We start from the raw sequence: 21,937 nt of genomic DNA on the forward strand, positions 1-21,937 counted from the left end.
ATTATGACTATCTGCTAGTGTAACATAGTTAGAGTTGAAGTTAAATCCCGCTAAATGGGACATTGGCGCCACCTACTGTTGAAAAAGTCACCCTGCAACATTCACAAAGGGCAAGGGATTCTGGTAGTGATGGGCAGATGAAGCCTCATGAAGCACTGAAGCTTTTCATCCAATTGGTTCACCCCAACGCGAAGCTTCTTGAAGCTTCATTTGCTCTAGCAGGACACCTACTGGACGTAAAAATATTAGTTGGCATGAATTTGAAGAGTGTGGCCTTTTGCACACAGCCTGTAAATGTCAACAACAAAAGGAGTGTGTAAAACATGTATATTGTAGTGATGGCAGTATACTGTGTATATTTATACTGGCAGTATGGAAAATGATTATTTGCGGCAAAGTTCGAACCGCTTCCTGAACCAGTCACGTGGTACAGCCGGGCAGCGAGGCTTCGGACGTCATCATTTTCAGCTCCTCCATTACTCGACACATGCTTCGAAGCCTCGATACAGAACGTCACATCACTAGATTCTGGGTAATCCTCAGAATCATGGAGGATTCCTGCGAGGTAAGGAATGCGCAAGTGTCGTGGGGAGGAAAAATCATGTCGCAGGCTGTTAAAGTAATACAGTCTGACCCGATTATTTTTGTTGTTTATACATCATTTGTTGCGGGTCATTTCTCCAGTCTTTATGTTGAACTGAGTGCACGTTTATGTGAGATTTCTTTATTGGGAGGAGAGGAAACAAAATGGGAGCATAGTTAGCTAACTCTGTTGTTGCTTTCCCATTTAGATTTTGTGCCGATTGCCCACGACATTAAAAAGAGAGCATTCTAACCATTGCCTTTTTGTTGTGAATGCAGGTATGTGACTGTGCCACACTGTTTAGAGAATTTACATTGTTTCATGTACAGCTTTAAAATATATTTCTATATTCCTTTCATTAGGGAAATTTAACATGCAATGTTAATGGTGTTGAAGTTTTTCTATTTTGGTTGTATACATTTACCACTATATGATCACACTGCGAGTGGAAATGTAATCCTGAGAATAATGGAGGATTCCTGCGAGATTTTGTGCTGATTGCCCACGACATTAAAAAGAGAGCATTCTAACCATTGCCTTTTTGTTGTGAATGCAGACGAGAGAAGACACTACACAGAGGTCACACTAGCAACAAAAGCATTGATATATTGAAGAAAAAGAAATAGTGGAGAAAACAGAACAATAAAAGTTCAATATACTAGATTAACTAACCCTAACCTTATTAACAATAGCATAAGAAATCAAACTTTCTATAGAATAATTAAGAAATCAAATCAGGAACAATAAAACCCAACAGAAAGCCACAAAATAGCTATTTTCACTTATAATCCCAAGCTCTGTCAATTCTGGAACAATGACAAAACAATAAAAATGAAAGATAAGAAAATGTTCAGATGAAGTGTAACATGTATGACAACAACTGACCCTTATGTTCGTTTATAGTCTTCTATCCATATCTAATGCACTTAAGGTAGTTTTTGAAAAAGTGAAGCTGCAGTTTGAATTCTGCATCATTTCTTCCAGGGTTTCTGAATTTGTGGTAGGTAGGATTACTGTTTTTGTCTGTTTTAGGTTGATGGTCAATTGTCACATCACCACATGAGGCAACCATCAAAGAGCCCAGGCCATCCATGAAGAACTCTAGAGTCAGAAAGAGAGATTTGCCATTTGACAAAAAAATCATACTGCAATTTTCAATGTAAACTGTTTTGAGATCTGGACTTACCTGAATGTGCTACTCGCTGGAGCTTCGGGTCAAATCTCACCCTCTGCATGGCATCTGTACGAGCCAGGAAGAAGTTGACCACTCCACTGGCCAAATGGCATTGTGGGTAACTAGGAAGGGAATGGAATTTCCCATCAGACTTCCTGTAGAGGCAGCCACCTTCGTTTTCATCTCCTTCCTCATACAGAATAGAAAAGTGAAGCTTGTTCTGGTTCCCTTGCACTGACCCACCAACCTAATTAGAGAAAAACCAAACAACTCATTATAAAGTCAACCCTAAACAGATGTAACAGAGGTTCAAAACTGGTGACTGAGAAGAATAATCTTAAATTACTTTTGAAAACAAAAGACCATCTCAGTTTGTTACATACTCAGCTCTCTTCCTCTTTTCCCCTTCCTTTTTAACTCATTAAGTGTACAGTATCACCCCTGTAAAAATACCATCCCAACCCCTTCACCCTAATTCTTGAATCTTGAAAATAATTTTTCTCTGTGTCGGTTAGAATTGTTAGTTTTTGCCACCTGAATACAAAAACCTAGGTGAACAACAAAGGCTGCATATTCTAAAAGTACAACATTACGGTCATCAGCCTACTACTGTAGCTGTTACAGTTCTACTTAAACCAGTTAAAATAAACTGAACGATCCAACACAAGCTATTTTATCCTTACCATATCTAGTTCTGGGACTGCCTCCATCACCTCCACAAGTTTCTCTATCTTTGTCTTCTCAAAAAACAAAAAGTCGTCATCCACCCACAAGAAGTACTTAGTGGTAACCTGTGACACAGCCAGATTTCTGCCTGCAAACCAGCCCTGAGGGGAAAAAAAAACATCCCAAATTCATATATCGGAATGGTACCTGGTTTGATGGTTTGACTGAAATTGTACTTGATAAATCTTCCATAAATTGAATCGACAATTGCATATCTTATATTCTATAAATGTAATTTTAGTCCAAAATATTGCTAAATACTCATAAATCATGAAATTATTGCATGTCCATACCTGTGCTGGAGGCATGATGTAATGCTGGATGTTTTCTCCAGTAATGCTCTCTGGTTCTAAGCTGTCATCTGCAATAATCACTTTTATGTTACTATAGAATTTCCGGATGCTATCCAACAACACCCTCAGTTGTTTGTAGCGCAGGAAGGTCTTTGTGACAATGGTAACTTGAGAGCTGATATCTAACAAACAGAAGTATACAGAGAATATTGTTATAAAAGATGGATTACTAGTAATGGCACCGAGTAGCATTAGATTTCTGAATCATTCAAACTAAATTAAATGTGCATTCCTTCTAATAACCAGCAGTGGGTGCATTCTCTGGTTTAAAAGAAAAAACTAATGTATTCAACAGTGTTGGGGAGTATATGTACCAGCGTTATGTATTTAAAATACAAAATATCAGTAACTGTATTCCATTACAGTTACCGTTTAAAAAGGCGATATTCAGAATACAGTTACTTTGTTGACAAAATTTTTGGTAACCTTTGGTCAATCAAAAAACTCACAATGGTCAAAGAAATAACTTTAATCTGACAAAAGTAATAATAAATAAAAATTCTATAAATATTAAACAATGAAGGTCAAACCCTGCTTTTCAACCTGTCATGATCCTTGGTCATTTTGACCCAGCGTTTTGTTTTTCCTTTGGATTTCACCATGTGTTTTGTGTTAATTCTGATTTTGTATTAGTTTAGGGTTGAACCTGGAGTTTATTGTTTTATCAGCCTTACCTGTGTCTGTCCTCTTTGCGCTGTTCGTGTCCCTGTGTTTGTGTTGTAAAACAGACTGTGTGTTTCCTGTTTTACTTTGAAGGCTTGTGTCTCGTCTGGTGAACTAGGTTCAGCTGTGTTCCCCTCCTGTGTGCCATTCCCTCATTACCTTCTGTGTATTTATAGTGTGTGTCTGCCTGTGTTCCTTGTTGCATCGTCTGTGTTCCTCAGTAAATCCTCTGTGTGACTCCGTGTTAATTCAGTGTTGCTCCGCGTCTCTCTGCGTCTCTCTGCCCAGCCTTCTTCATCTGCCATCTCTGCATATCTCCCAGTGTCCTTATGTTTTCAGGTTTGTTTGTTAGTTTTTCCCAGTTTAGGTTTATGTTCAGTTCTGCCCTCACCTTTGTTATTTTCACTGTAAATCAAGCTCCACTCGCATCTCCACTGCCATCTGCATCTTGGATCCTCATTCATTCAACCACACGACCGCTGCCCCAGCCGTGACACAACCATGCTTCAAGTGAATTACTTAAAAAAATAAATGCATGAAACAGGTCTGGACAAAAATGATGGTACCCCTAGAAAAGAATGGAAATAATGTGACCAAAGGGGCATGTTAATCCAAGGTGTGTCCACTAATCAGCATCACAGGTGTCTATAATCTTGTAATCAGTCAGTAGGCATATATATAGGACTCCAGGTAATCACTGTGTTGTTTTGTGACATGGTGTGTACCAAACTCAACATGGACCAGAGGAAGCAAAAGAAAGATTTGTCTCAGGAGATTAGAAAGATGATCATAGACAAGCATGTTAAAGGTAAATGATATAAGACCATCTCTGAGCAGCTAGATGTTCCTGTGACTACAGGTGCACATGTTATTCAGAAATTTAAGATTCATGGGACCGTAGCCAACCTCCCTGGACGTGGCCGCAGGAGAAAATTGATGACAGATCAAAGAGACGGATAATCCAAATGGTAACAAAAAAAGCCCAGAAAGACTTCTAAAGAGATCCAAGCTGAACTTCATGCGCAAGAAACATCAGTGCACCATTCGTCGCTTTTTGAGCCAAAATGGGCTACATGGGAGACGACCAAGGAGTACACCATTGTTGAAAACAAATCATAAAAAAGCCAGACTGGAGTGTGCCAAACTACATGTTGACAAGCTACAAATCTTCTGGGAGAATGCCCTGTGGACAGATGAGACCAAAATTGAACTTTTTGCCAAGGCACATCAGCTCTATGTTCACAGTTGGAAAAAAGAAGCATAACAAGAAAAGAACACTGTCCCAACTGTGAAACATGGGGGAGGCTCGGTTATGTTCTGGGGCTGTTTTGCTGCATCTGGCACAGGGTGTCTTGAATCTGTGCAGGGTACAATGAAATCTCAAGACTATTAAGGGATTCTAGAGAGAAATGTGCTGGCCAGTGCCAGGAAGCTTGGTCTCAGTCGCAGGTCAACAGGACAATGACCCAAAACACATAGCTAAAAACACCCAAGAATGGCTAAAAAAAAAAAAAAAAAAAAAAAAAAAAAAGCACGCATTAAGAGGCTCTAATGTCTGGATCTCAATCTCGTGGCCACTGTCAACTCTACTTGTGGCCAGCATAATGACGTGAAGAAATATTTTAAAAAATTATTATTCAAAAAATGATTTAATATGAAGGATCTTCAGGGAGTAACCATTTTTAGCAAGTTGGATTTGAGAAACGCTTACAATCTGGTCCGCATTCGCGAAGGTGATGAGTGGAAAACTGCCTTTCACACCCACCTGGGGCATTTCGAGTATTTGGTTATGCCCATCGGCTTAACCAACGCCCCAGCAGTTTTTCAGGCATTAGTTAATGATGTGCTTCAGGATTTTATTAACTGCTTCGTTTTTGTCTACTTAGACGACATTCTGATCTTTTCAAAATCCCAGTCAGAACACAAAAACCACGTCAGGCAGGTTCTAATAATCCAAGATGGCGCCGCGGATGGCAGCCTCGGTACTGCGCTCTCTCGCACTTTTCTTGTTTTTGTTTATTTTCTGCGCTTTTGGTCACTCAGACCACATCACTTTCTCCAGAGATCAACTGCTTAACATCAGGCAGTCATCTCACTATAGTTCTTATCCATTTTTCACAAACCCGGAAAGTTTTTTGGAGATTTTAGTTGGAGGCGCAGCAGCTCTCTGTGGCTCCTGGAGAAGACGTAGACGGGGGAGTCGCGCCGGTGCGCTGGTGAAACTACGTCGGCGAGGATTCCGCACGGCACTCCCCTCCATTCACCTCGCGAATCTCCGCTCTCTTCCAAACAAAGTCGACGAATTACTGCTCTTAAACCGGACTAACAAGGACTTTGCACGCTCTGCTGCCCTCTGCTTCACTGAAACCTGGCTCAGTGAGCGAGTCCCAGACGCCGTCTTAAATCTGCCGGGCTTCCAACTTCACCGGGCGGACCGCGAAACAGAGCTCTCAGGGAAAACAAAGGGTGGTGGAGTCTGCTTCTACATTAATGAAGGTTGGTGTACTGATGTCACAGTGTTACAGAAACACTGCAGCCCACACTTGGAAAGTTTTTTCATCAACTGTAAACCTTTTTATTCACCGCGGGAGTTTTCTTCCTTCATGCTGGTCGGAGTTTACATCCCTCCACAGGCCAACGCGAACAACGCACTGTGCGAGCTGGCTGACCAGATTACTACCCTGGAGAGGAAATTCCCGGATTCCTTTACAATTATTCTTGGGGATTTTAACAGAGCAAACCTAAACTACGAACTCCCTAAATACAGACAGCATATAGACTGCCCCACCAGGGACAACATCATACTGGATCACTGCTACACCACTCTAAAAGATGCCTATCGCTCTGTGCCCCGGGCAGCTTTGGGACATTCTGATCACTGCATGGTCCATCTTATTCCAGTTTATAGGCAAAAACTCAAACGTGCCAAGCCTGTAGTCAAAACTGTGAAGAAGTGGACTAACGCAGCAAAGCAGGAACTGCAGGACTGTTTTGACTCCACTGATTGGACTGTTTTTGAAGCTGCATCTGAGAACCTAGATGAGCTCACGGACACTGTGACATCATACATCAGTTTCTGTGAAGACGTGTGTGTGCCAACAAAGACCTTTTGCACATACAACAACAATAAACCATGGTTCACTCCTAAACTCCAACATCTTCGCAAGGCCAAGGAGGACGCCTACAGAAGTGGTGACAGGGTCCTGTACAAGCAAGCCAGGAACACACTGACCAAGGAGATCAAAGCAGCTAAAAGGATCTACTCCCAGAAGCTGGAAGAACGGCTCTCAGCCAACGACCCTGCGTCAGTGTGGAGGGGCCTGCAGGAAATCACCAGCTACAGACGCCCCCCACCCACTATTGAAGCAAACAAAGACCTGGCCAACGAGTTAAACACTTTCTATTGCAGGTTTGAGACGGACAGACTCCCACGCCCCCCCCTCCCCTCCCCAGGGACATTGCTTCAGACATTGACCCCCAACACACCTTCCACCTCTCCCCCCTTCACCCTGCCCCTCCCCAATCAAGACTCAACGACCACCCCCACCCTCCCCAATCCAGACTCAACGACCACCACCACCCTCTCCAATCCAGACTCAACGACCTCCACCACACCTCTCACCCCCCTTTCCTCCTCCCTGAAACTAAGAATACACACTCAGGATGTGAGCCGACTATTCCAGAAACAGAAGCCCAGGAAAGCCCCCGGACCAGATGGCGTCTCACCCTCCTGCCTCAAAACCTGTGCTGAACAGCTGGCTCCCATCTTTACTCGCATCTTCAACAGATCCCTGGAGCTGTGTGAAGTTCCCTCCTGCTTCAAACGCTCCACCATCATCCCTGTTCCCAAGAAACCCACCATCACAGGACTGAATGACTACAGACCTGTCGCCTTGACGTCTGTGGTCATGAAATCCTTCGAATGACTGGTGTTAGCCCATCTGAAAGACATTACAGGCCACCAGCTGGACCCTCTGCAGTTTGCCTACCGGGCAAACAGGTCAGTGGATGATGCAGTGAACATGGGGCTGCATTACATCCTGCAACACCTTGACCGCCCGGGAACTTATGCCAGGGTCCTGTTTGTGGACTTTAGTTCGGCTTTTAACACCATTGTGCCTGAACTTCTTTCCTCCAAACTCTCCCAGCTCAGCGTGTCACCAGCTACCTGTCAGTGGATCACCAGCTTCCTGACAGACAGAAAGCAACAAGTGAGGCTGGGGGAGATCACCTCTGAAACCCGGTCCCTCAGTATTGGTGCCCCTCAAGGATGTGTCCTCTCACCACTACTGTTCTCCCTCTACACTAACGACTGCACCTCCAATAACTCTGCTGTCAAACTCCTAAAGTTTGCAGATGACACCACTGTCATTGGCCTCATTCAAGATGGTGATGAGTCTGCATACCGGCAGGAAGTTGAGCGGCTGGTACTCTGGTGCAGTCAGCACAATCTGGAGCTGAACACTCTTAAGACTGTAGAGATGACAGTGGACTTCAGGAGACATCCCTCAACTCTGCTCCCCCTCACCATATCAGACAACCCTGTGTCAACTGTGAAGACCTTCAAGTTCCTGGGTACAACCATCTCCCAGGACCTGAAGTGGGAGACCAACATCAACTCCATCCTCAAAAAGACCCAGCAGAGGATGTACTTCCTGAGACAACTGGGGAAGTACACAGGAGCTGCTGATCCAGTTCTACACTGCGGTCATTGAGTCTGTCCTGTGCTCCTCCATCACAGTCTGGTATGGAGCAGCCACTAAACAGGACAGGAGCAGACTGCAGCGGACTGTACGGGCAGCAGAAAGGATCATCGGCACCCCCCTGCCCTCCATCCAGGATCTGTACCTCTCAAGAACCAGGAAACGGGCAGGGAAAATCATCACAGACCCCTCACACCCTGCACACAGACTTTTTGATCTGCTGCCCTCTGGCAGACGGTACAGAAGCCTGCAGACCAGGACCACCCGACACAGGAACAGTTTCTTTCCCCTCGCCATCTCCCTTCTTAACAGTTGACCTGTCACACTGCTCCCACTGCCAGGCTGCAGCTGCACCTTATGTACATTTTGTAGTATTCATTCCACCTCATTCATTTCTGTATTTTATGTATATAAGTTTAGATTCGTTATTTATAGTTGGTTTACATAGCTTTGTGTATGTATGTGTAATGTGTATATATAGACACTTGTGTGTGTGTGTGTGTGTGTGTGTGTGTGAGATTTACATTGCTGTGCTTGAGAGCCACCATCTACCGGAACCAAATTCCCTGTATGTGTCTGCACATATACTTGGCCAATAAACACGATTCTGATTCTGATTCTGATTCTATAATGCCTCCTTGAGAATTGACTGTTTGTCAAGGGAGAAAAATGTGAATTCCATGTCTCCACAGTCGCCTTTCTAGGTTACATAATCGACCGAGGGAACCTCCATCTGGACCCAGCCAAGGTAAAAGCTGTTGTGGAGTAGCCAAAGCCTCCGAATCGACTCCAGTTGCAGTGGTTCCTTGGATTTCCAAACTTTTACAGGAGGTTTATTCGGGACTTCAGCCGAGTTGCCTTGCCTCTCACTCAACTAACCTCTCGAAAAGTTCCTTTTCAGTGGACTGATGCAGCCCAGTCTGCTTTTTAAAAACTTAAGAACCTGTTCTCTTCAGCACCGGTCCTGGTCCAGCCTGACCTCACATTACCGTTCGTGGTAGAGGTCGACGCCTCTGACTCAGGCGTGGGGGCGGTGCTGTCACAGCAACAGACAGGTAAACTTCATCCATGTGCCGCCTTCTCCCGCCAGCTATCCCCAGTGGAACGAAACTATGACGTTGGAGACCGAGAGCTGCTGGCAATAAAACTCGCTTTGGAGGAGTGGCGGCACTGGTTGGAGGGCACGGCTCAACCCTTCGTCGTTTGGACTGACCACAAAAACCTGGCCTACCTGCAATCTGCCAAAAGACTCAACGCCCGACAAGGAAGGTGGGCCCTGTTTTTCACTCGTTTTCGTTTTACTATCACCTACAGACCCGGATCCCGAAATATCAAAGCAGACGCCCTGTCCCGTCAATTCTCGGCCTCAGACGCAAGGACCGTTCCTGCCTCCATTCTTCCTGCTACCTGCACTGTGGGCGCCATTGCCTGTGGGCGCCATACATTATTATGTATCTAAGTGCCTTTTGTTTAGATGAACTGCTGGACTTCCAGACCAGCAGGTTTAGGGAAGTAATTTATGGGGTCACACTCTGACCACACACACACACACACACACACACACAGGCAAGGTACTCTTTGTTTGTATGTAGACGTCATATGTTAATGAACCTATGTATATTCATGTAACCTCACTAAAAGAGCAGTGTTACGGGGGAGCGGACGAGAGCGACTGGGGTCAAGCGAAGGAACGGCGTTTGTCCGGTTCTCTCCCGTGCACGAGAAACATGAAGATCTTTGCCTACTCGTGTCTTGTTTTGCTGTGTAGCAAATTGTCCTTAACGTTCCAGCGAATAGGTTTGTAGCGTAAACCTATCACTCTGTGCCCTCCTTCCAGGCCCCCGCCTGCCGCCCGGCTTGTGGATGGCTTACCCGCCTACTCGATCACCCACATCATGGACTCACGTTGCCGGGGGCGTGGTGTTCAATACCTAGTGGATTGGGAGGAGTATGGCATGGAAGAGCGTTCTTGGGTCCCGCGAGCGGCCATTCTGAATAAGCGCATGCTGCGGGAGTTCCACTGTTCGCATCCGGGTAAGCCTGGTGGGTCGCCGGGAGGCTCCCGTTGAGGGGGGGGGGGAGGGAGTACTGTCATGGTCCCCGTGCCTCGCTGGCTGACTCTGTGTTTGGCAACATGTTTTGTTTGTTTTTCCTTCGTGCTCTCTCTCTCCTCTGCCGGGGCGGTGCTCATTACGGGCTCCCACCCCTGGCCCACGCACCTGTGCTCACAGTCACACATGCAGCCGATCCCAGCTGATTTGGAGCACTATTTATGATGAAGGACCTGTGTCATCTTTCGCTGGATCGTTGAGCCATCAGCGTCAGTCCCTCTGAACCTGAATCTGTATCTGAATCGGTATCTGTGAGTTTGAGACTATCCCTAACCTGGACTTGTTTCTCTGTGTGTGTATATAGGTCTGCCCTGGACCCGAGCGAGCGTGTGTTTGGAACCCACTGAGAGCGTGTATTGGATTAATCCCTGTTAATCCCTGTTTCCCCCTGGACCCTGGAGCCCCGGACCCTTTCCCCCGCCGCACTGTATATATATTCTCACCTGGTGTCTCACTGTAAATAAACGCACTCTCTCTTTGCCAAGGATACCTGGTCTGCGCGTGAGTCCGTTTCAAACATTGTGACATAATTATTATATTCTTATGGATTTCCTACATCTTTAGGATGATATTTCTAACTAATCAGTAACTAGTTCTTAACTAAGCAAAGTGTTTCAGGTGGAAACAACTAGGAATGAAGAAGAGTTTTCAGAGTATAGTGTTTGTTTGTTTGTTTGGTTGGTTGGTTTTTTGGGGGGAGGGGGTTCTACAAGTGTAAGATAATGAGAAAATGACAATGATGGAAGGAGACAATGATTCTGCCTCAACATAACTAATGTTCTTAATTGTATGCAATGATAAACAAGATGCAAATAATAAAGAAGCATTTAAATGAATATGGACTTGGCTTTTGACCCCTGATGAAGAGTACACTTCTACCTGTTCCCATGTCATACAGGACTGGTACATGAGGCTGCTGGATGGTAATGGGAAACACGGCTTCATAGTTTTCAAACTGGAAAGTGACTGAACACAAAAATAACATTTGTTTAGGTTCAGAACAAGCAGGACTCTTGTTTGAAGAAAAATAACAAAGAAGCAATTCAGGACTTATTCTTTCAGTTATTTTAAATATAACATACATGACTCATACATTAATGCTAATGTAAAATGCACATGACATTTTGCAAATTCAATTGTCATTTAAAAATGGGGGTTATAGTTCTTCACATTTTTGACACATACCAAGGTCTCCAGTGTTTATATGGTAGATGGTGCTGGTATAGGACACTTTGGCCAGCAGGTCATTGAGGACCAACAAGGTGCTAGACTCAATAGTCAGTTTTGTCTCTCCAGAACCTGTGAATTCAAACCAAACAACTTTACATTAGCTTTAAAATGAAGTTTAATTGGTTATGGCTAAGTGCCAATAGATGTGACAAATTTACTTTATGTTTATTCACAGTAATATAATACTGCTGGTAATTTCTCAGAAAGGACTTGTAATATAACAGGAGTAGTCTTTAATTCAGAGTAATTTATTCTGACTAATTAGGAAGGAGGTTTTCCTAATTAAATTATTCACCCATCCATTCTCTTGTGCTTATCCTTATTGGGAGGTCAGGGTGGGTCGCCACTCCGTCGCAGGCCTAACACATACATACAGACAACTATTGGCACTCACATTCACAGGCAGTTTAGAATCACCAGTTAACCTAACCTCATTAACTGCATGTGTTTGGATTCTGAGAGGAAGCCAGAGTATACAAGAGAACCAGTGAAAACACAGAGAGAACATGCAAACTCAGCACAAAAATACAGGGCAAAATGCTTTATAGCTTTTCCTATAATACCTGGTGGGCCGATCTCTAGTCAAAATGCCCGGGGCAATTTTTTTTTGTCCCAGCCCTGACGCAGACAAATGATAGTCAGGACCTTTTCCCCAACCCAAAGGCATAGAGAAGCAACTTCTGATCCACTGGATCTCAAAGTCTGGAAAGAAAACCTGGTGGAGGGTGGAGGATTCAAGTATACTCCCCCCATAGGTAGTGGGCCACCGTGGTTCAGGTGGTTGGGAAGCTCATCTGTAACTGGAAAGTTGCCAGTTCAATCCCCCAGCTCTCTCTGTCCTGGTCGTTGTGTACTTGGGCAAGACACTTTAACCTGCCGTTTACCAACGTTGGCCAGAGGGGCCGATGGGTTCTGTTAGTCTGCCCCCAGGTTACAACTGTGGTTTGTCTGTACCAGTGTGTGAATGTGAGAGAGTGAGTGCTATATAAATGCAATCCATTATTATAAGTGGATGGACCCATGTACAATAGGATGCAAAAGTTTGGGCAACCTTGTTAATAGTCATCATCATTTTCCTGTATAAATCGTTGGTTGTTACAATAAAAAATGTCAGTTAAATATATCATATAGGAGATATGATATATATATATATATATATATATATATATATATATATATATATATATATATATATATACTTTCTGTAAATCCAATAAACTTCATTTCACTTATCACTGTGTGTGTCTCCTATATGATATATTTAACTGAATGTCATTTAACTGACATGACCTTTATTGTAGCAACCAATGATTTATACAGGAAAATAATTACTATTGACAATGTTGCCCAAACTTTTGCATTTCACTGTAGCTTCTTTGGGCTGAGGCCAGCTAGCCCCCATGGGCAAAGCCCTGGCTATCAGGTGTGGCTAGAGAAAATGAACTCAGAACCTTGAGTCTTACAGTCCAGGCCACTAAACTAAACCCTGTCATATTTCAAGAACACTGAACAAGAGATATCCAACATCCATCCAAGCTCTGCACTGAGGTAATCCTCATGTGATCAAACTTCCTGTATTCGGGGGTTGGTCCCACAGATCAACAAGTGCAATCCCCCACCTTCCCTCTCTTTGTTACCATTCAAATAAACTTCTCCAGTTTGAATGATATCCCAATGTAATTGCTGTAGATGCTGTATTGGTATGGATGAGTGTATCAATGTCACGTTCGTCATATAGTTTACTTTACACCCAGCTTTTACTTCTTCCACTCTTCAACGTTTCATCCAAAAGAATTATATAAATATTAGCATTTTCTGTACAATGTTGACCCTTCTATCAGGGACATAGGAACAAAAAACATTGAAACAAAGAGAAAAAAGCAAGCTAATAATATGGTTTAAAAAAAAAAAAACAATATTAATTTGGTACCAGTGTGTATATATAAATTTACCTTTGACTTGGAAACTGACCTTGAACAGTGGCCTCTGCAGTTGGAGTTTCTGTTGTTAGGACACCATTAGACACAGTTAAGAGAACCTATAATAGAAACACATGAATAAACTAAAAATTGCTCTGAGTAATTTTAGCAATACCAACATTACTACCATCTCCACAAAACTGCACCACCCCTTAAGCTGTCTTTTTAAACCAGAAGAAAGCTTTAAAGTGAGAAGGCATTAGACATTAGTCCCGCCTTTTAGAGAACCTGACGCAAATACATATTTTTCATCATTCATATAGTTTTATTTAAGATTCAGTGCATATCAGATACATTACACAGCCCAAAGGTGTGTCATCTGTCTTGTTAAAGTGCAAACTAGTGGGAGATGCAAGTATGCTTCTTTATTATTTATTCTTGTCTAGTCTCAAGAACTAACAGCTATAACAACTCTGTTGCTCATGTCATACATCTCGTATCACAAATCTGGTGATTGCTTCTGGTTTTGACAAACCAGCAGGACAACTATGAATACATAGTTGACAACTATGCCATGGTTACGTGGTTCGGTCAGCTGAAAAAAAGGGTGGAGTGCCCACTCTGGGTCAGGGAAGAGTTCCTGCCCCAAGTGGAGAAATTTAAATATCTTGAGGTCTTGTTCACCAATTAGGGGAGAAGGGAGCAGGAGATCGACAGACTGATTGGTGTTGTGGCTGCAGTGAGGTAGACACTGTACTGGTCTGTCGTGGCCATTGGAGGCCCGGCACCAGTGCCAGCACCCATTCTGATGGGCGGTCTGTTCCTCTGGCTAGAAGGCTCTCCTTTAACCCTGGTCGGGTTCCTACCAGAGCTTTCCTAGTTTCTCACCCTTCTCTGCTTGCTATGCCCTGCCAGCGACATGCATTACTCCTAACGTGCATATTCTTTTCCCCAGCCAGAAGAACTGTAAGATGTTTGTTATTTAGGGGTTCCTGCTCTAATCCCTTTCACAGCTGGAGTTCCTTTCTGCTGAGAAAGGCCATCGTAGTCTAACCGCAAACACCTACCTATATTCTTTTCATCAATAAATCAAATCTAATGATCTCTCCTTATTGAATTCACATTCAGGGAATCTGTTGACTCTACTAGGTATGTAACACACAATAACTTAAACTTTATTATACTTGGTTGGTTGGTTAATAATGCAAATTTTCATGTCATGTCATGTTTAAATTACTGTACATGCATAACTTGCACAGATTTACATATATCACTAGCCAATACCAGTGTTACCTGGTGAAATATAGGGTCTACTAAAATAAACTGACTGAAACTGAATAGCAATGTGTTATGAAAGCCAGTACTGACTATGTAGATTGTATATCAAGCCTTGTTTGCCACACATGAATGCAATAATACTTTTTTTGATAGTTAGTATACAGTATACAAATTAAACACACATATCTTTGAACTTTAGAAACATTCAGCAGCCATCTTTCATAAATCAGCCAACCTCTACCATTCAGTCAGGCAGATCTGGGTGAGATCTGCCTGTTTCCAATCTGTGATATCAGACCAACCTTATAGCTGTTTCCTTCTTCAGCATGCAGACGTAAACCTGGAATTCAAAAATTACCTTCAGTGTCACTTAGTCCTTCTACTGAAATACACATATTCACATCATATTTTGACTTTACACAAGTGTTGCCAGGTGAGTTCTTGAGGACACCTCAGCTATCTTTCACTCAGGTTTTTCTCAGTGGGTGAAAGCCATAGGCATTCAACCTATTGTGTTCCTGTTTCCCTATATTTTTAATCTTCTTATTATTCTAGTTGCTCCGTTCTTTGTCCTTTGACTACTCCCACAGTTCTCAGGCTATTTTCACCATTCAAATTTCAAAAATTCTGCCATTTCTGTTCTTACCTGCTATATCTTTTGGTGTCATTACTTTTGTACTTTTGAAAATATTAAGCTTTTTGTGCTGTTTTTTTGTCCCAGTGACATGATTGGGACCAATTCGATCAGACTACTGACAGCATAATTTTATAAAAAGTACTATGATCACTTTCATATTAACAGTATCTTCATAAACAACTGTGAACCATGGCCTTGTTGCCTTCCTATTCTATTTGCATTTATATTTTTATAGGAACATAAAAACTAAAACATTGGTGACTGAAGCATATATTGAGCTTGACACACCTGGTATTGCAGTTGCAGTCAAGGGTCGTACTATAACGCCCTGGATAGGATACTGCAGAGGAGAATTAGGCAAAGCAAAAAGTAGCTTGGATAGTATTGAATTAGTCCTGTTGAGGAGATGGAATTGGGAAAAATTACACAAAAAAAATTTTGAGTACTCAGTAACACACACACACACACACACACACACACACACACACACACACACACACACACACACACACACTTTAAATTATTTTATTACTGAACTGTAAGTCTAACAGTTCCTGGAAAGCTCCCACTCATACATCCATCTCCTACCTGGCTTTGTATTGCTGGAACTCTTTAGCTCGTCGCTGCATTAATTCCTCATACTGGTCTTGTGGGATGTGGTCTTTGAGGATTGTAGAGCCATCAGGACAAGTGCATGGACCAGGTAAACGGTGTTGTGTGGGCAAAGATGACTTATAACTTAGAGATCCTGAAGAGTGCCTGTAATATGGAAGTCCTGAAGAGTCACAATTCAACATCAACATTTAAATGAACTACTACAGTCAAGTATAAAAGAAAGTATATCCTTATGTAATGTAATCCTTATGGCAGCCTCAGCATGGCCATCCTTTTCATCATTGGATTCCTTCTCATCAGTCGTTTCTTGGTCTGGATTGCATGGATTATATTCCGTGCCACCTTCAGATGCAGACAATTTCTCCTCTAATGCATCCCCACCATCAGTTTCCTGGCCTCTCTCCTCCTCACCAGTGTAGTGATCAAATAAGTAGTAAAGAGCCTCACTTAGGTTATATATCGCCTTGTCATGGTGCTGACACCCAGTGACCTGTGAGCAAGGCCTCAAAAAAAGCATTGTACACCAAATCTACGAGAAATGTTCAATAATACAATGATACTGCCAACAGAGGAGTCGTTCTCATGGAAGGGAGGCTCTATTGGGCAAACATTTCCAGAGTAGTTGCTAGGGAACCCATTGTGTGTGTGTGTGTGTATGTGTGTGTGTGTGTGTTTACGGCCATCTGAACTCAGTTATTTACAGTAATTGTTGTCTCCACCATTCATTTCTAGTGATTGGTCATTATTGACCGGAAACAGTAAGCGTACAAATGTTGAATAAATGGTAAATGGTAAATGGCCTGCATTTGTATAGCGCTTTTCTAGTCCCTAAGGACCCCAAAGCACTTCACACTACATTCAGTCATTCACCCATTCACACACTGGCGATGGCAAGCTACATTGTAGCCACAGCTGCCCTGGGGCGCACTGACAGAGGCGAGGCTGCCGGACACTGGCGCCACCGGGCCCTCTGACCACCACCAGTAGGCAAACATGGGGTTAGTATCTTGCCCAAGGATATTTGGCATGCAGCCAGGAGGCAGCCTGGGATCGAACCACCGACTTTCTGATTAGTGGCTGACCTGCTCTGCCACCTGAGCTACAGCCACCCGAATAAAATGAATTAGAGATCATTCACGAATTTCCCAGAACATTTCTAAACATACATGCAGTTCTCTCTACAATGATCGTGACAAAGACACTATCAAAAAAATACATCCATCCATTTGCTTCCACTTATCCTTTTCAGGGTAGCGGGGGGCACTGGAGCCTATCCCAGCTGTCATGGGGCGAGAGGCGGGGTACACCCTGGACAGGTCGCCAGTCTGTCACAGGGCTAACACACAGGGACAGACAACCATTCGCACTTACATTCACTCCTATGGACAATTTAGATTGTTCAATTAACCTATCCCCACAAACTGCACATCTTTGGACTGTGGGAGGAAGCCATAGGAATTCACCCAGGGAGAACCAACGCAAACACAGGGAGAACATGCAAACTCCACACAGAAAGACCCTGGCCTGATGGTGGAATTGAACTCAGGACCCTCTTGCTGTGAGGAAACAGCACTGACCACTGTGCCACCGTGCTGCCCCTACTATCAAAAAATCAATACATAATTGACGTGCAGACTATCAGGGTTTTACAACTCTTGTGCACTGGTCATTTTCAGCACAGCACTGTTTTAGCTACATCAGTTTATCCTTCTCACTCAGTTGCTTCAGTCTATTTGCCATGAAAAGAAAAATGTGTACCATACATATCATATTTGTATGTCCACACACACACACACACACACACACACACACACACACACACACACACACACACACACACACACACACACACCAGGATACAGGAATACTTTACCTTTGTTTTTTGTAGGCTAGCGCACTTGTCCAATTGCACAAATTCCCGAAATAGAATGCAAACATAATGATCAGCACGCCGACAACAGCAATCACAAAAAGCTTTGAGCTTGTACAGACAGACATCTGTTGATACACACAAACACACATTATAGTAGATTAATTAACAAAGGCAAAATCTTTACCATCTAAATAGTTACATTTTGCAAATCAGTCATATAAAACATGTTATGTCTTGACTCACATCTTAGATATGATTGAATATGTATAAAATGAACAAATACTTTCTTTTTTTTTCTTTGCTTCTGTAAAAAGTTCATCTTGCCTTTCATGTCTCTCAGTTGAAGCTCTCTGTGTTATTGCCAAAAAGTAATTTCCAGTACTTGCCAGAAATATTTAAGCTGTTGTAAATGACTTGTCAACATTTAGATGTCGTTTATTTATTCGGGTGAACAGTCTCATTTACATTATAAATGTGTTTTTGAAGAGTGAGCTGACCAAGGGGCCAGCAGAAATTGAAGAATAATATAGCAGTAGCATAACGATAGTGGGCAGAAAAGACCCAATTGAATAAAATTTAGACACAATATCATGGAATCATAAAGATACTTGTGACACAAGTTATTTGTTTATTTTATATATAAGCCTTTTGTAAAGTCTATTATCTACAATCGGTTTACCAATATAAACAGATATATTACACATGAAAAAACCCCAGAAACACTGGAAAACACATTTTGACAGTTTATTGCCTGTATCTTGCAATACTATAAGTCCTTTTGGCTGCCAAGGGGCTCATGGGATTGGAAGAGATGAGTCCATTAGTCCAGGCAGTATGTCAGAATTAGCGCCATCTGCCTGTGTTCAGACAAACTGCAATTTTAAGGCGCAATTCATTTTTGCTTTGTCTGTTTGAAAATAAATAACTGCAATAATTTGAACTAAAATAATGTTGTTTTTATCATTGCAAACTAGGTCTGCACAAGTAGGATCAAAATGATTATTTTGGAAAAATAAAATAAAAGAATACTTTGACATAATTATCCATTGATTTTAGTAACATTAATGTTTTTGTTATTATTATTTAACTGTTATGTAAACATAATACTGCTTTCACATCTTAATATCGGTACAAACATTGCTTAAAAACAGATAAACTGTTAAACAATATACTAAAACTTAACACAAAGTTCAATCAACAGGCCCTGCTTTCACTCTACAGTCCTTATGGTCTATCAAAACCATAGTGATAAACTTGATCAGCTTGGAAGGGGAGCACATTGACAAAGACAATATATTCCTAACATCATTCCTAATTTTAATAAATTACAAGTCTTTGCAGATTAATAATGTTTATTCACTTGGTGTCTCCAGCAATGCCATTCTCCCTTTTAAGCCCAAGCACAAGTGCAGCCATAAAAGCAAATTCATAGAATCTTGACGGATATCTGGATATCTGGATATTTGGATATCGTCTATCGTCGCTTCCTGAGTACGCCCATTATTTAAATAGTTTGCTTCCCTACAAACAGCAAACAGTAGAGCGAAAAAACTTGATTAACGCATTTGTGAGTATGAGTATTCACATCAGTGTATAACAAATGTCATCAATGTATCTTTTATTTTGCATGAGTCACCTTGGCACAGGTAGTCTCAAGTTTGGTATGTGCCAGTCTTACCAAGTTTACACAACGCTCAACCCAGATCTGTTTAAGAGTTCTTAGTTTTATTATGCTTTTTACGAGGGAAACTGGTTGGTCTTTCAACCTCTTGTATGTGCTTAGAGGACACACACGCGCGCGCACACACACACGCACACACACACACACACACACACACACACACACACACACACACACACACACACACACACACACACACACACACACACCTGTAAGACAGTTTTGAATAGGAGATTACAATGTAATCCTATATCTTCAGTGACTGAAAGAACAAGTATTTGCTAAAGAGGTGTGCCTTTTTTTGTTCTTGTTAATACGTTTCTGTATGCACTCATAAGAAAACATATGGAGACCCACAGGCTTTAACCCTCTGACATCTTTTTAAAAATACTCTAAGGAATATATAAAATACTCCAAGTCTCCACAGATGAGAGAAACAATAATGATCAAAATAATTTACACACAACAAAAACTATTTACAGTTTTACTTTTTTCTGTGCTCAGAAAAAAATATGTGTGCCTTGACCCAAAACATTTAAGGCACACCATGATATTAAGGTAAAAAAAAAAGAAGACTTTCATTGGCTGCATATTTAAAGACAGAGTACAATTACCTGGAGTAAGATTATTCATATGACATAACGATCCAGAAATTTAGTTTTAAGGTGAAACCTCAGGGGAGAGCCACTATCTCTTGCTTGCCTCAGTGATACAACGTTTTATGTGTAGAGTTGGTCAATCAGCATTTTCTGAAGCTTGTTTTGACCATGTTTACATGCCGAAAAGCCTGAACACATGGGTTAAATAGCTGTCCAGCAGTTGTACCTAATAAAGTATATAAATATAAAAGTATGGGCTTCTTTCCCTTTTTGTGGTAAAGGACTATTTACTTCAAAGACAAACTTCCTTGACAGGTGCATGATTAAAAAAAAAACTAATGAATACCTACAGTGCCAGAATCAGAAAGTATCGGAAAATTTAAATTACATAACTTATTTATGTAATTGCAAAGATATTGGGTTTTTATTGTTGTAGTATGACAAAAGTATAGAAAATAGCTCATTTTCTACCTCTTCTTCCTGCTGTTTATGGAGCCACAATAAGAAAAAGTGATGAGCGAGTGACGAAAAGCCGTTCTTGAAAAACTTGAACAATTTGAATATAATTGTTGAAAAGTTTGCACACTATGAAAGGTGCGATCTTCTTCTTTTCAGGTAACTGGTGTCATAGAGGACAATATAGTGTTACGATGAGGTACGATAAGGAGGCGGAACCACTGAGCAAGGTTGAACAGCAGAATAAAAGCTCAACCAACTGTTCTGATACATCCACACAGCTCCATGCTTTACCGACAGAAATAACGCAAACAACAAAACCAAAGTCTGAATAATATGTCATTTACCTTTTCTTGTTGTTTTAGATAATTTGTGGATTTTGGTCCTTGTGTAGCAGTATGTAGTATGTGCATGCACCAAGAATAGCAGTACAAATAAGCAGATATTTCTCTCTCAAAACATTTAGGTAAATAAAGGTAATTTCCGGCATAACCAGTTTTCATTATAGCCAACAGCTTTTTTTTGAGTCAGGCATCAGCTGTTCCCCTGATGTACTTTCATGTGACAGTAAAGCTAGTTTGACTAGATGGCAATGTGAAATTTACAGGTCTTGCGGTGCAACAGTAAACACTAAAGACTGGAATACTCAGCATATAGGTAATGTCAATGTTGTTTGTGTAAGAAAAAGGAGAAGTACTGTGGAATATAATGGGGGTGTTTTTCTGTTATTTTAGTATCGATACTGATCAGGAAGTACTGATCAGGAAGGCTAACTCTGTGGTCGGCATGAAGCTGGACACTCTGGTGACAGTGGCAGAGAAGAGGACACTAAAAAACTGTATTTAATAATAATAAAAAATAATAATAATAAAAGAAAATAAAACATTTATTATGTGGCAACCACATATTAAGAGGAGACACTAGATTGAAGAAAAATAAGATAGAGATGGATACGATGCACTGTAGAATCCAGGCAACAACATCACCAGAGAAGTGAGGAGAAACAGGACTACACAGTAAAGAGACCTCCAAAAGTACAGCGAGAAGTTTGGATAGACCTGCAATGAGATCAAGATGCAGAGATCCATGCCATTCGTATATAGGTGTTTTTTTTAATGTGCAGGGTAAAGAGGGCGTACCATAAACAAATACAGACAAGAGGGGTTGCATCTGGGTTATAAAGTATTGAATCTGGGATAGCATTTTATAGGGCAGACACCTCCAAGAACTACAAAGTAATGTCTTGATTTTTTTTCTTTTTTATGCTGCTACTGTGCAAGAAAACTCTGCAGTCCTAAAAATAAAACCTGAGCAGTTAAAGTGTTTTCATCAGAAA

At 41.8% G+C, this 21,937-nt stretch overlaps 2 protein-coding genes and 1 long non-coding RNA gene across 4 annotated transcripts in view; 2 read left to right on the forward strand and 1 right to left on the reverse strand.

Annotated features, from left to right (window-relative positions):
- Positions 1-21,937, forward strand: part of LOC120746634 (CD226 antigen-like) — a 344,409-nt gene that overhangs the window by 56,968 nt on the left and 265,504 nt on the right. The gene's annotated exons all lie outside the window — the stretch shown is intronic.
- On the forward strand, positions 470-11,149 carry LOC120746661. The gene is made up of 2 exons (XR_005698900.1): positions 470-565; positions 10,040-11,149. It is a non-coding gene; the product is annotated as an uncharacterized LOC120746661 (long non-coding RNA).
- Positions 532-21,285, reverse strand: LOC120746624 (beta-1,4 N-acetylgalactosaminyltransferase 2-like). 2 transcript variants are annotated; one of them, XM_040052052.1, is made up of 12 exons: positions 20,949-21,285; positions 17,866-17,990; positions 15,966-16,136; positions 15,666-15,772; positions 15,043-15,080; positions 13,515-13,581; positions 11,499-11,612; positions 11,193-11,279; positions 2,777-2,958; positions 2,441-2,584; positions 1,770-2,004; positions 532-1,684 (listed from the first exon to the last, which is right to left on the reverse strand). In XM_040052052.1, exons 1-12 carry the CDS (start codon positions 21,102-21,104, stop codon positions 1,491-1,493), a joined length of 1,620 nt encoding a protein of 539 aa, XP_039907986.1. In that variant the 5' UTR covers positions 21,105-21,285; the 3' UTR covers positions 532-1,490. The 2 variants fall into 2 exon arrangements, with proteins under 2 accessions (XP_039907986.1, XP_039907988.1); XM_040052054.1 differs by lacking the exon at positions 20,949-21,285 and adding an exon at positions 20,617-20,909 and having other exon boundaries at positions 542-1,684.

The sequence above is a fragment of the Simochromis diagramma genome, unplaced genomic scaffold, assembly GCF_900408965.1.
Source record: "Simochromis diagramma unplaced genomic scaffold, fSimDia1.1 OVJJ01000201.1, whole genome shotgun sequence".
Taxonomy (NCBI): domain Eukaryota; kingdom Metazoa; phylum Chordata; class Actinopteri; order Cichliformes; family Cichlidae; genus Simochromis; species Simochromis diagramma.

Excerpts from the sequence above, each read along its gene's own strand:
- LOC120746624 (XM_040052052.1), bottom strand. The coding sequence starts at position 21,104 with ATGAAAACTGGTTATGCCGGAAATTACCTTTATTTACCTAAATGTTTT. Across the intron at positions 15,081-15,665 it reads GACTGCAACTGCAATACCAG|GTTTACGTCTGCATGCTGAA; the intron begins GTGTGTCAAGCT and ends TTTGAATTCCAG. Across the intron at positions 2,959-11,192 it reads CCTGTATGACATGGGAACAG|ATATCAGCTCTCAAGTTACC; the intron begins GTAGAAGTGTAC and ends TCTGTTTGTTAG.